The sequence below is a fragment of the Peromyscus maniculatus genome, chromosome 1 (genome assembly GCF_049852395.1).
Source record: "Peromyscus maniculatus bairdii isolate BWxNUB_F1_BW_parent chromosome 1, HU_Pman_BW_mat_3.1, whole genome shotgun sequence".
NCBI lineage: Eukaryota > Metazoa > Chordata > Mammalia > Rodentia > Cricetidae > Peromyscus > Peromyscus maniculatus.
Genome location: NC_134852.1, coordinates 152,888,555 through 152,903,210, shown reverse-complemented (window position 1 = coordinate 152,903,210; position 14,656 = coordinate 152,888,555). Strand labels below are relative to the sequence as shown.

Below are 14,656 nucleotides of genomic sequence, written 5' to 3'. Positions count from 1 at the left end.
TGTGTACTCAGTGCACATGAGAGGTATGTTCTATCACGGGGCCAGGTTCCCAAAGACGTACAGTTTAGCATATATCTACCCCGGGCATCACTCCATGTCATCCATTGTGGACCCACTCTACACATGGACAGGCAGTTCTCCATCATCACCCACAAGGGACAATGCTCTGGACCCACTCTCCCACTTCATCAGGGTTCCCTAAGACCTCCTAGGGACCTGCCCTCCTGCCTTGCCTACTGGTTAACCTTGTAGGCCTTGGTCTCTGTGTCCCCTCCCACCTTTCTTCAGCTCAAGACTTTGAACGGTGCCAAAGCTAACCCCTGCCCAAGGTCTTGCCTGGTCTATAGCCCCGTTGCCCTGCCTCTGGATTAGCAGAAGGTCAGCCTGGTGCTGGGTCTTGCAGCTCTTCCTGTCACCCCCCAGCCACCATGGTGCTGGGATCAGTTTCCTCCTTGTTACATGATACTGGTGAGGCGATAAGATTGATCAAAGGTGCTCCTACATTCTCAGGACACGGGGCACCATGAAGGATGGTGACAATGGAGAATACATCCCAGCCTGGACAGGACAGGAAGGACGCCTAGCCTGAGCGAGGTGGCCATGCATGAGGACCCTGAGCAGGCTGGGCTGGTCCTGAAAGACTGGCATGGGGCATGGATATGGTATTGGCTGGGAGCTGGGGCAGAGAGGGGCCAGGAGGCTAACTTAGATCCTGCTGCTAGTCTGCTGACCTTGGTTGCCAGCTGGGACCATGATAGGGCCAGGACTTGGAGGTAGCCATCTCCTGGCATCTACCCACCACTCATCTGTGCCCTGTCTCACCCCTGAGAGCCAGGACCAAAACACATAGACACATGAAACAATGCCAGACCCACCCTCTAGGAACATAGGGTTTAAGCAGCCATGGAAGTGGGCCAGGGAACAGGCCACCACATGAGCAGAGGAGCCGAGCCTTCCTGGCTAGGGAGACCATGACAGGCTTCCTGGAGGAGGTGGCACTGCCGCAGAGCTTTAAAGCTGGAAGAGGGAGGAAGAGGGAGGGCACAGCAGGCGGCTCAGAGGGCAGCAATGAGCAGTTAATTGGAAGCGCCTGAGGTTTGCAGGGCCTGGGCCTACGGTTGTCTGTTCTCTCACACACACTTTACGTAGGAGAAAACAGGCTGAGTGAGGACTCGCAAAGGCCTGAGGTCCAGTGGCCAGAGAGTCAGGATTCCCGATGGTTCCAGTGCCTCCCGCTCCCAGGACTGTCAGGCCAGTGGTTTCTGGGGCCTATGGCTGTGAGTCCAGTCTCATTTGTAAGGTGGGAGGGGGGTGTCACTCGTTAGTTCCCAGGGGCAGCAAGAAGACATGGGGAGGGGACCTGGGCAGCTACTCTGAGGATACATTCTCTGTGGGTCCTGAGGACACACAGGGAGCTATGGGAGGAAGAGGTGAAGCTGCCTGGCTGGCCAAGATGATGGCTTCGTGCTGGGCTTCAGTATCCTCCCGTAACACGTGCATAGGCAGCCCGGCACAGCCTGTGGGCCACATATCTGCCAGTCTGGGTGCAGGGGGGTACCACTGTCGGCAAGGGCGCCGCGGGCACCATGCCTGGGCTGGGAGGGACCTACCTCAGCAGCTTCTCCAGGCCCCGTTTGCTAGCATTTCTCCTCAGGAGTGCGGGGCCATTCATGCTGCGGGCCTGCCCGCGACGATGCTGGTGACCTGTCCTGACCCCTGGCCCTGGGGACACCGCCTGCAGCTTCAAAGGCTCCTGGTGCTGAGGCCCCAAAACTCTGCTCTCCTCTCCCTTCTTTTCCTTTCCTCTCTCCTGCCCTGCCTTCTCTCTCCTCCTTGTCCTTCTCTTTGTGTCCTTGTCCCTCTCTTGTCCCTGCCCCCTTCCCTGTCAGTTTGTCTGGTCTCTCTGGCTCTGACAGCCCTTCCTTGTCTGCTCTGTCTGTCTGTCTGAAGGATGCCTGTCTGTCTCGGCCCCTCCAGCCCCTGGGGGCAGGGGTCTGGGGCTGGCTCCCAGATGGCAGCTCCAGGCCCTTCCACTGTCCCTGGACCCTGTCTCTGTGGGTCTCTCTCCCCTCTCCTTTCTCAGGACGTTCAGCAGCTGCTTTCCTTTTGTCCCCCAGCCCCCTTCTCCGCCCCCTCGGTCTCCTCCACCTCCACCACCTCCTCCTCCTTCCAAGACTAGTAAAAATGTCAGAGAGAAACCCTCCCAGCCCCGCAGTGTGGGGGCCTGGCTGGACCTCCACGCCCGCTTGTGGGCAGCATGGTGGTATGCCCCCCTCAGACCATCTTGGCAGCTTCCGCCACTTCCCACCTCTCTGCCCACTGCTCCACTCTGGGTGCCTGGCCTACAGGTCATCTCCCCATCCGAAGAGCCTCTTGCCCAGCTCTGCCTGCCTGCTGGTGCCTGCTCCGAGTCCTGCTCTCCCTGACCCCTGGCCCTCTCCTCCCAGGTCTGGGCCTCGGCTGCCCCTGACCTGGCTGACTGCCCCTCCTTGCCCTTTTCTTCTCTTCTGGTGTTTTCATCCCTATCTCAGTCTCCCTCCTACCTTCCCTCCCCCATTCCTTTCCCTCCCTTCTTTTTCTCCCTCCTCCCCCTCCCTCTTCTCCCCCCTCTGGGTCTTCTTTTTCCCTCTGTTTATTCCCAGCTCTCTGCTCTTGTATAACCTCCAGGGGAGGCTGGGCACCCCAGGAATCTTCCCAGGTCGCCTCGTTGGGAGGCTACTGCCCTCCCCAGAACCTCAGGCTGTATTCAGAGCAGGGATGTATAGACACCACAGAGAGCATCTTCCTTGGTACAGGGAGCCAAAGTCCCCAGAGTGGTGGAGGGTACCCGGGTGGTCGGTGCCCTCACCAGCCAGCCCCCTACCCTATCCTCTGGCTCAGACCCAGGGACAAGCAGCCCAGCCCATTGTTTTTCTGGTTGGGCTTAGTCACTGTGACTCACTGGAGAACACTGGAGGCTAGTGGCTGGGCTGGGAGGAAGTTGCCATGGGCCAGTTCTGGGCAAGTAGGCTTACATCTGGTGGCTTCTCAGATCACTCACACTCATAGCTGCCGACAAGCGGTACTGCTAGACCCATGAGCCAGATGGGAAAACCAAGGCTGGCCAGCAGCACTGTGCCAGGTCACAGAGACAGAGTCTGGCAGGCCCAAGACCATAGTTGGGGCTATTGGCTGCCAACCACTGCCTACTGTGTCTCCCTGTACGCAGCTGGCCCCCAGTTGTCCTCCACCTCCATACTGGGAGAATGGACACACATGAGTTGCTGGGACCTCTAGGTAGGTCAGGAAGTCAGATTACAGGAAACCTCAGGACTACTGAGGACAGAGGAGGGAGTTGGAGTCTCCGGTGGGAATGGATCACTGGTGGGAAGGAGGTATGCCTTAAGGTGATGACACAGATACAGTGTCACATGGATCCACAGCTCTAATCTGCAGCAAAAAGATGACTTACCCACCTTTTCTGCAACACTTGCTACAGGATGAGATCCAGCTGTTCTGAACATAGCGGTTACAGCATCTCCCTCCCCCGGCATCTCCCAGGAGGAGATGGAGCCAGGGTGTATAGCAGAGACAGCAGAGTCCACTGCCCTCTCCCACAGTGCAGAGACATAATACACAGCACATTCTGAAGTAATAAGGACAGGGCTGGGAAGAACCTCCCTCTGGTGAGCCCATGCTGAGAAGATCACCCAGTGGAACCAGCTTGTGCTGCGTCTGCGCCACAATTCACCACACTACCTCCTTGCCCCTATTCCTATTTCCAGCTAGACAGCCAGGAAAGACACTGGGTCAGGGCAATTTGGGTTCAAAAGAAGGAAGAATGTTTCCAGACAGGGGAGGGCTGCCTTAATGGGGGGGGGGTAGTTCTTATGAAGAAATGTAGAATGATTTAAGGCTTTGAAGCCATGACATGTATGGACAAGTGGACAGAACATTTGATACTGACATTACTGTCTATTATTTGTCTACCTACCCACCCATACATACACGGATGTGTACACTCACTCTTACATCTACTCACCCATATACTCATTCTTACTCACCTACCTACCCATCCATCCATCCATCCATCTTGTCTTTATGGTGCTTGTATTTTGATGTATCACTTATCAACCCATCAACTCTTCATCATGCTTATCCATTTTCCGATGTGAATGCAACACATCCTACTATTCAGTCATTTTAAGCAACTATTCATACAACTATGCCCATGTCTATTCATCTTTCATTACATAATTTCTCCAATGAAAAAGAATCTTTCAATTGACCCATCCATTCATGTGTCCATCCATCCATCCATCCATCTGCCTATCTATCCACTTACCTACTTACTTAACTATCTTGAAAATTTTCTGAAGTTTATCATTATTAAGGGAGGCTGCATGTACCACAGTGAGCATGTGGATGTCAGAAGACAGCTTTGTGAAGCTGATTCCCTCCAGCCTTCTTTACATGGTTTCTGGGGATCAAACTCAGCTTACCAAGCTTGCGTGGCAATAACCATTTTACCACACTGAGTTATTTCATCAGCACACCTAGAAGAAGTGTTCAGTGAGCCAGCCAGCCATTTGGTGCCTGCTAACCTCCTAGTACATAATAATGAATACTACCTACATGTTCACTCTTCGATTTTTATGTTCATTTGTTCCACCAGGAAAATGTCTTCAATCCATGCTTCCATCTCCAAATATTCTTCTGCTCTTGTTTTCACTCATTTGTATAGATTTCTACATTTTCTTTATACCTTTTCCATATTCATTTATAAATCCATCTTTCTAGACATCTTCTCACCTAGGAAGCTGAACATCCAGCTGCACACATCTGTTTTTGTGATACTGCATGCACTGTCATCCAAGCAAGTCAGTACATTATGTATGAGAAATCATCCTCCAGCCCAATCATCATCACCTACTCTTCCTTTCTGTCATCCTTCCACTCACATATACACTTAATTAGCCACACATTTGTCCATCAATCCACATGTTTATTCAAGAAACACAAATTGAATTCCAATAATTTTTCATGTGCTGGGAATTCAGCACCACTCTCCAATGCTCATGATGCTAACATTTTAGTGGGAACAAATAAGTAAGTATGTACCAACACATTGCAGATGATGGTTAATGCTGCTGAAAGTGGGAGCCAGAGTAAGCAAACAGGGAGCACCAGAGATGTTTTGTATGATAGTTAACAAAGAAGAAAACTTGGTGGGAAGGAATAAGCACTTCCTGGTTTAAGAAGAGGAGAGAGAGGGAGATAGAGTTGAAAAGGGAGAGAGACTGACTGACTTTATCCCAGGTGGAGAAAGTATTCCAGAAAGGCAGTACAAAATTTATGATGGAGAAGTGTCTTTTCACCAATCAGTGTCTCCAGTAGTTCATCCCATACTAATTTATCCATTTTATTGATTTGTCATATGTTTATCTTGCCACCATACATCTATTGTTGTATCTATTTATCCATTATTTATTTATAGTCATATGTCTGCCTCTCTTCATATTATATCTGTCTAGTAATTTATCTATGTCCTATCTACCTCCTCTTTCATCCACCTATTCTTTCATCCTATGTGCCACCCTCCAATTCATCCATTTATCCATCCCATGCATCCATCCATCCACCCACCCATTCATCCATCCACCATTCACTCATGCATCTATCTATCCAATCCCCATCCATCCATGTATCCATCCATCCATCTACATACCCACTCACTCACTCTATCTACTATCTATCTACTCACACCCATCCAATCACTCACCCATCCACCCACTCATAAATCTACCCATCTACCAACCACTTATCACACCTATCCACCCCACATCTATCCAATCACCCATATATCCACCCACCTACCCATCTATCCACTCATCTACCCACCCACCCACCTAATCATCCATCCATCTACTCACTCACCCATATATTATCCATCCACATACCCACCCACCCACCCATCCAACTATTCATCCATCCACTCACCCATATATCCACCCATCCACCTACCCATTCATCCACCCCTATTCATCTACCCACCCATATATCCACCCATCAAGTCATCCATCTACCCCTCATCCACTCACCCATTCACCTACCCATATATTCACCCACTCTTCAATTCATCAATACAACCCCATCTACCCATCCATATATCCACCAACATTCAGTCATCTATTCATCTCCCATTCATCTAACCAATCCATTTATTCATCTACCTATCTACTCATTCATCCATCTATCCATCCATACATTCACTCATATATCCACCCATTTATCCATCTACCCATCCACTTATTCACCCACCCATACACCGATTTATATACTCCCTAGTCATCCACTCACCAATATCTACCCATTCAGTCATCCACTCACCCTCCATTCATCCATATACCTGGTCATCCATCCACCCACCCCTCATCCATTCATCCACCTATCCTCATATTCACCCTTCCATCCAACTACCCACCCACCAGTCATCCATTTATCCATTACCTTATTCATATCACATACTTATTCATTCATCCACCCACTCACGCATCTACCCATCCAGCCACCCATCTTCCAACCCATATATTCACCAACATTCAGTGATCCACTCACTCATTCCTCCATCCATCCAACCACTCATTCAGCCATCTATCCATCCATCCATTCACCATCCATCCATCTAACCACCCACTCACCCATCCATCCACCCATATATCTACCCACCCACCAACCCATTCACTCACTCATCAATACATTCATTCACCTCACATCCATCTATCCACCCTCTATTCATACACCCACCCATACATTTGCCTATTCACCTATCCATATACTCCATTCATCCATCCATCCACCCATCCATTAATCCACTCATCCACATATCTATCCACTTATCCACCCCTTTATCAATCCATCTATACTTACAGCCATCACCCACTATTTATCCACCTACTCATTCATCTAGCTACCTAGTCACTCATTCACCCACCCACCTACCCATATAGCTACCAACATTCAGTCATCTGCTCATCCCCCATATATCCACCCACCCATTTATTTATCAGCCCATCCACTCATTGATCTAACTCCACTCACCCATCCACCCATACACACATTCAGTCATCTACCTGCTCACCCACTCACTCATTTATCCATTCATCTACCTACTCCCAATTCATCTGCCCATCTATACATCCACCCATTCAGTCATCCATTCACCCCTATTCTTCCACCTATCCATCCATCCATGCATCCATCCACCTACCTATATATCCATCCATTCATCTATTTATCCACTTCTTATTCATCCACCTACCCATTCACTCATTTATCCACCTATCTACCTATCCATATATCCACTTACCCACCCACTCATCAATCAGTCCATCTATCCCATCCATCCATCCACCCATTTATATATCAATTCACCTGCACATTTATTGATCTGCCCACATATCTATCCACACACCCATCTGTAACACGAATCTTAAAAGGTCTTATTAATAAAAAACAAACCTGGAGCCAGTTATTGGGGTGAATGCTGGAAGATCAGAGAAGCAGAACAAGCAACAGCTAACCTCACCTTGCAATTCCTCAGCTGATCCTGTTTCCTCAAACTGGAAGCCTCTGTGTCCTCTTCCAAATGGATCTCAGCTGAACTGCTGCTAAAAGCCTAAAAGCTTAACAAACTTAGTTCCTAGTCCTCACGCCTTATATACCTTTCTGCTTCCTGTCATCACTTCCTGAGATTAAAGGTGTATAGCCGGGCGTGGTGGCGCACGCCTTTAATCCCAGCACTCGGGAGGCAGAGGCAGGCGGATCTTTGTGAGTTCGAGGCCAGCCTGGGCTACCAAGTGAGCTCCAGGAAAGGCGCAAAGCTACACAGAGAAACCCTGTCTCGAAAAAACCAAAAAAAAAAAAAAAAAAAAAGGTGTATATCACCAGACCTGGCAGTTTCCACTGTGGCCTTGAACTCACAGAGATCCCAATGGATCTCTGCCTCCCAAGTGATAGGATTAAAAGTGTGTGTGCCACAATTTTCTGGCCTCTATGTCTGCCTAGTGGCTGTTCTGTTCTCTGACCCCAGATAAGTTAATTAGGGTGCACAATATATTGGAGGACACAATATCACCATACCCATCTATCCACCCACCCATACATACATTCATCCATTTACCCACCAATCTCTTTCCATATTTCCTTCTCCACCCACCTTTCCCTTTATTTATATATTTCTTCACCGCTTATTACTTTTTTTTTTCTTATTTCCTGTCTTCTATGACTAAGATGTGGCCAAAGCTCATGGCTCAAGAATAAGGTCCCAGGAGGTCAGGTCCCTCCTATAATAGACCATAAGAGCTTGGGAAGCACATATATTCTCTCATTCTCTCTCTCTCTCTCTCTCTCTCTCTCTCTCTCTCTCTCTCTCTCTCTCTCTCTCGGATTTTTCCAGACAGGGTTTTTCTGTATAGCTCTGGCTGTCCTGGAACTAACTCTGTAGACCAGGCTGGTCTTGAACTCACAAAGATCTGCCTGCCTCTGCCTCCCGAGTGCTGGGATTAAAGGTGTGCGTCACCACCTTGGTTCAGATATATTCTCTTGTCCGTACATCTTTAGAACCCCTAGCAAACATGCTCACAGACCAGCGTACTACATGGGGAAAGACACAGTAAGCAGTGGGAGCCTACTGGTGGAGGGGCCCAGGATGGTGGCGTTTAATAGGAATGTGGCTCTGATTTACATATGGGAAGCCTCCAAATGCTTCCTGCACTCATCAGCTCCATGTGTTCCCCTTTCCAAGCAAGGTCTGGTGGGCCAGAGCTAAGGGCGGAACCAGGGAGCTGGGCGTGGCGAGGAAGCCAAGCATGGTTGGAGCTGGGACTAGGAGAAAGGGCAATGGAGTCTTTCCAGATTTCTTTGGAATAAACTAGCTAGATCCATCTGGCTTGAGTTCTATTGCTCTTTTGAGGAGAGGTTCCTGGGAGAGGAGGGAGAGATAGAAGGTGGGGGAGGGTGAGAATGGAGAAAGGAGGAGGGAAAATAAAAGGAGAGAAAGGAGGGGAAAGAGGAAGGGGAGAATGGGGAGAAGGGACACGGAGAGGAAAGAATGAGAGAAGAGGAAGAGGAGAAGAGAGGGGGAAGAGGAGAAAAAGAAATGGGGCAAAGAAAGGAGTGGAGAGGAGAGGAGAGGAGAGGAGAGGAGAGGAGAGGAGAGGAGAGGAGAGGAGAGGAGAGGAGAGAGGCAAGAGGAGACAGTGTTGACTTTCCTCAGAAGCTAACCACATACAGTAGGCTGCCTTGAGGAAAGAGTGTGCAGCCACCTTGGGGTGGGAGGTGGGTCTGCTCCCTGTAGGTAGAAGGGTGTGAATCTGCTATTGAGGGGACCCCATCCTTATGTACTCATCCAGGTGGCAGCTGGTAAAATCAAGGCTCTGGAAGGAGAGTTGGATGTAGGACCCATGTCACCCACAACAGACAGGCTCTCCTGGACATTCCAGGCGGCTTTCCAATAGCACCTGGTCACATTGGGCTGGGGTTTGTGTTGACCCCATATACACTGCTAACAGCCTACCTTGTTCCGCCCCTGAGGAGCCCTGATGGGAGAAGGAAGCTCATAGGGGACTGAGGAATCTTGATTTTGCAGATGACTTTTCCCATCGATTATCTGCCAACCGATGGAGGTGGACTGTCTTCATTCCCTGGCAACTAACTTGGAGGTAGTCAGCAAATGGAACTTGGTAAGACTGACCTGACCACAAGAAAGGACCAGGGCCTTTCCTGACCCACCAACTGTTCACTCTCAAACTCCTAAACTCTAAACCCACAGCCCCTCCCCTCTCTGCTAGCTCCTTGGTGCTAGGGAAGAGTGGCTGGCTAACTGGGCGATGGTGGCACACACCTTTAATCCCAGGTCTTGGGAGACAGAGACAAGTGGATCTCCATGAGTTCGAGGCCAGCCTGGTCTACATGAGTGAATTCCAGGATAGCCATGGCAGTTACAGAGAGAAACTGTCTTGAGAAACTAAGAGAGAGAGAGAGAGAGAGAGAGAGAGAGAGAGAGAGAGAGAGAGAGAGAGAGAGAGAGAGAGAGAGACTGGCTAGTGAAAATCTAATCCTAATCCTGGGAAATGGGCTGGCCTGTCACCAGGCAACCCCTTTATCCAAACCTGTCCTCTGCAGATATCAAAGAACTGCCATCCAAAGAGAAGTCCTGATGCCTCAAGGCCAGTGGGAACCCACCCAAGAGTTACCTTGATACAGCAGGACTGGGCCTTCCAAGAGCCAGAAGAACTCACCACAGCTCTGTGGTCCAGTGCTACCAGAGAAGATGCAGAGACCCATGGCTACAGTGGCCTAGACAGTCCCTGAGAGAACACTCGTACCCCAGCCTGGGATGTCCCCACAGAGCACCTGCCGCCCACCCTGGGCTACTCCCACAAAGACCACTCGTTCCTTGTCAACCTCCTTTGCAGATTCTCACCACAGTACCCTAAGAAGCAGCTTGGCACAGCCTAACCCAGGCCCTAGCCCCTCACCCTAAGCCCACAGAGGGCATGTCTAGTCACAGTAAACCATCTCTAAAAGGGCTACTCTTGGGGGAATGGTGTTCAAGATCTGTGCATGCTAGAGCTTTAAAGACTTGGCAAGGACACTCAGGCCATGAATGCTAGGCCTGAGCAGCTGCATTCTGATTGTGCAGATAAGAAAACTGAGGCACTAGATGGTGACCCTTTACCTTCTCCTCCTATCCCAATAGCTCAAGTTCCCAGAGGGAAAGGTCTGGTCCACCTCCCCTGGGTCTCATCCCTTGGCAAGCCCCTACTTCCTCATGACTCACCAAGCACTGTGATAGCCCTCTCAGGGAAACTGAGGCAGAGGCAACCACTAGTACAATAGTAATGTCACCCTGCCAGGGCCATCCTGCCCCAGGCCTCTCTCAGCACTGCCTACCTCAAGCAGACAGGGCAATAGGGGAACTTCTGAAATCAGCAAAGGTAGGCCTGCGATGTCCCAAATGTGCCAGGCATCCGGTTTCCCCTCCTCAACCCAAGATGGGGATCTGAAGGAGCTAGATAGAAGGTGGGAGAAAACCTAGGCTCCGCCAGGAGGAAGCCCATCATCATCTGGGTGAAGCTCAGCCTCCCCTCTGTCTTGAGGAACCCCTGACTTGGCCTGGCCTGGCTCAGCTCGGCCATCTGTGGAGAGAGCTCCAGGCCTCAGCTCCTAATCACCCCACCTTCAGTGCACACCCCAGGAGGGCAAGGTTGGAGGAGTCCCTCCACTGGGCTCCTGCCTCTGAGATCAAGGCTCTCCATACTGCCCGAGGCCCTCTGAGTAGAGCTCGGAGGGTCAGAGGGACAGGTGGTTCAGGAAGGAACCTTGCCTAGGTGACCCTCAGATTGTCCTGGTCAGCAGGTGTGGGGTTAGGTCAACAAGGTTCCCAGGGTAGATGGGGACCCAGAGCAGGGCTCTGAGCAAAGCATCATCATCATCATCATATGCTGAGGACATCAGGGTGCAGACGTCTCAGGGGCCAGATGAGCCGTGCAGCTGAGGGCACAGGTAGCTAGGTAGAGAGGGCCAGGCCTGTGCAGAGAGACCTGTCCACCTGAGCCTGCCTCCAGTGACAGGAGGCATGGCTCCATGCGGAGTTGGGGTTCCAGGACATGGATAGTGGTTGACTCTGAGGCCCTTAAAGGCATGGGGAGCCACCCTCTGTGAGCTCTGTGACTGTCCTGTAGCTCCCGAGGCACTACACAGTGGAGAGGTAGGGGAGTTGAAGCTTGGTCTTGGGGCAAAACATTCCCTCAGTGTCACCCAGCAGTCCCAACAGAGACATGTGCAGCTCTGTGGAGATGCCACACCCTGTTCCCAAAGGACAGGAACAAGCTAATGACCCTGTGTTGGGGAGGCAGGCAAGGAGATAGCACCCCACCAGAGGAAGAATGGAAGTCCTGTGTCAATGGTGTGGAGACGCTGGAGTGGTACACAGTAGCATTCCAGCCATCTGAGGGCTCTGTGAGAGAGAGGCTTGGCTTTGGCCTGCCTTGGGCCTGGTATGCTCACCCTGGTATTTCAGGGCAGGTATGAGGGAAGCACCTGGCCTCCGTCTGGTGTACCCAGTCCTCTATGGGCAGCATGGGGTGGGGACTCCCCCGAGCTCCTGCTCAGCTCTGGCCTTCTGGGGTTTCCTGAGTGGGTACTCTTAGGTCAAATATTCCTGTCTGGGCATCAGGGACTTCTTACCACATTAAACAGGAGAGTCCCCTGGTCCCTGAGTCACTCTGTGAAAGGACAGCTCCACCTCGCCCTGGGTCTCGGTTTCACTCTGAAAGGTCAGCGGTCTACTTGGTTCTCTTTCTTCCACCATTTTGGGGAGGACATCTTTAGGGGACTCCCAGGCCCATTGAGGTCTTAGGACTGTGGAACAGGAGTTTCTGACAGACAGGCACAGGTGCAGCCCGGTTCCAGTCCTACAGCAAGATGCCCAGGGATCTGCTGTGCCTGCCAGAGCTGTGGGCACCCTTGACTGTGTTGCTTAGACCTCGGCATGGCATTTGAGACAGCTGAGAGAGGGGGCCGAGGAAGGGCCTAGGAGGAGGGTGGGGCGGGCTTGGCTGCTTGCACCTGCCCTTCTATGGGCATGAGGTGGCAGGGGCCTGGCGTGAGGGCATTTCTGGACAGGGTCACAGCTGTTGCCCGATCACCCTGTTCCACACACCCCACAGCTTGTGTCCTCACTCAGCCTGGGCAAGTGTCCTTAGAGCCCTTCTTTGGCTCTCATGATACATGTCCCCCCTCCCAGGAGACAGCTCTCATAGAGCCTTGCTGGGGACAATGTGGCCCTGGAACCCCCAGATTGGCACATGGATGCTGACCCAGGCCAGGCCAGTCTCTGTTTAGCCTCAGACTCTTTTCTTGGCTGAAGGGTTCCCTGAACAGTTCTCAAACCAGGGTCCAAATGCAAAGCAGCAGTGGGGAGCCTGAGGTTGGCCCTCTGCCCCCAACATGCACCCTTCACAGTGAGGCCTCTTTCCCATTATCTGGGAGGACTGAGGCATTATTGTCCTTGCCCAAGATCTGGAGCCTGGCTCCATTTTTACAAGGCAGCCTGGGGACTACAGAGACCACAACACCTGCTGAGTAGCCCTCCCCTCCTTGAGGCTGTAGCTGCAACCTAAGAGCCACACCTTCCCTGACAGCCGGACAGCTCTGGCGGCAGTTTTCAGGCCCCCGGGGCCTTACCTCCTTCTTCCCCTTCCTCTTATACACCTGGCCCACATCCTGCTCCCATGAGGCCTCTAGTCCCTGGCTGTAGAATATCCCCTTCTGCCCCTTGAAGACCCAGCCTGTCCCTAAGCCCTGACACTCTCTTCTGAAACCTGTTCCTGGGACCGGTCAGAGCAGGCACCCATGGCCTGGCTTAGTCTCCATGCCTGGCCACGGACAGCATCCCTTTGCATGACCCCCAGCTTGACCCAACACAGGGAGGAACCTCAGCAGTTCTTCAAATCACAGATGCCCTTACGAAGCTGGCAGCCTACAGGCCTCTGCTCAGCTCTGTCTGTGGCAGAGGAGTGGCCCCTTTACCTCCTCAAAACATTCCCCTCCCATACCCACTGTACCCAACAGCAGTGCCTGGTTCATGAGATGCCATCGGCCTTCTGTATCCCCACATAGCAGCTTTGGGAACCCCTGAGACCTGGCCACCTCTGAGTATCTCAAGGCAGGCCAGACCCCTCAGATAAGTCTACAGGTCAGCATCCTGGCCAGGATTCACAGCCCCGGTTTCTCCCAACACAGCTGTTGCTTTCTCCCACTGATCAGACCACATTCAGGCATGCCCAGTCCCTTCCACACCAAGTATCTACCCCCTTTGTCCTGGCTGTGGACCCTAGCCAGGGAGATCTATCGTTGCCCAGTTAGGCCAAGCTGCAGAGGCAGATACGGTTAAGAGGGGGTTTCTGAAGGACCTCTAAGTGAGTAAGCACTATCCAGGACTCTGACCCACAGGACTTAGCACAGAGCAAGCTGCCTGCTGTGGGGCTCACTCACTCTTTGCTGTCTTCTGCATGCAGCTCTTCCTGCTCCTCACAGCTGGGATCGCTGGCAGCCTCCGCCATGGGCCTGATGTCTTTGGTGTGGGTGCGCTCTTTGTGGCTCCTAGTGCTTCTCTGTAGATGGGCCGTGGCCTAGAGCCCCCACCCGGGGCAGGTTTCACTTCCTCCTTCCGGCAGGCAGCAGGTTGAGGTTTGGAACCTATTGGGACTTGGGTTGGGGTGTTGTTTTTGACTCTGTTGCTGCAAGAGAAGAAGAAGAAAAAAGCTAAACGCAAACCACTCATCAGGAAGTGTTGAGCAAGCTGCAGCCGCCGGGGGTGACAGAAAAGGACCGAGGGCAGAGGTGGGTGAGGATGCTCCTCACAGGTCTAGCCCATGTGGCTGGGACACCCTGTGTATCTCTAGGGTGCCTACCAGGAGTCCTGTGAGTAGCTAGTTCTCCCAGTGTCCAGAATCCGTGATCCCTTCAGCAGACTGTGCTCCCCTATGGACTGCTTTCAACTGTTTTACGTGGAAGTCCTCCATGCCTCCATGTGTGCTCACAGAACACGGTGGAACCAGTTCTTGATACTTCAAGGCCTTGGGCACTCTTGAGTAGTCTTTGCTTTCCA

At 51.8% G+C, this 14,656-nt stretch overlaps 1 protein-coding gene across 3 annotated transcripts in view; it reads right to left on the bottom strand.

The window, feature by feature from the left end:
• Positions 1-14,280, bottom strand: part of Lsp1 (lymphocyte specific protein 1) — a 36,638-nt gene extending 22,358 nt beyond the window's left edge. For 2 of the 3 annotated variants that reach the window (XM_006977255.4, XM_076555512.1), the window contains exon 1: positions 1,611-2,090. In XM_006977255.4, the coding sequence (XP_006977317.2) occupies positions 1,611-1,672 (62 nt within the window). In that variant the 5' untranslated portion in view covers positions 1,673-2,090. Of the gene's footprint in view, positions 1-1,610; positions 2,091-14,040 lie in introns of those variants that run through there. The other variant, XM_006977253.4, reaches the window with a different exon arrangement.
• Positions 14,281-14,656: the final 376 nt, after the last annotated feature.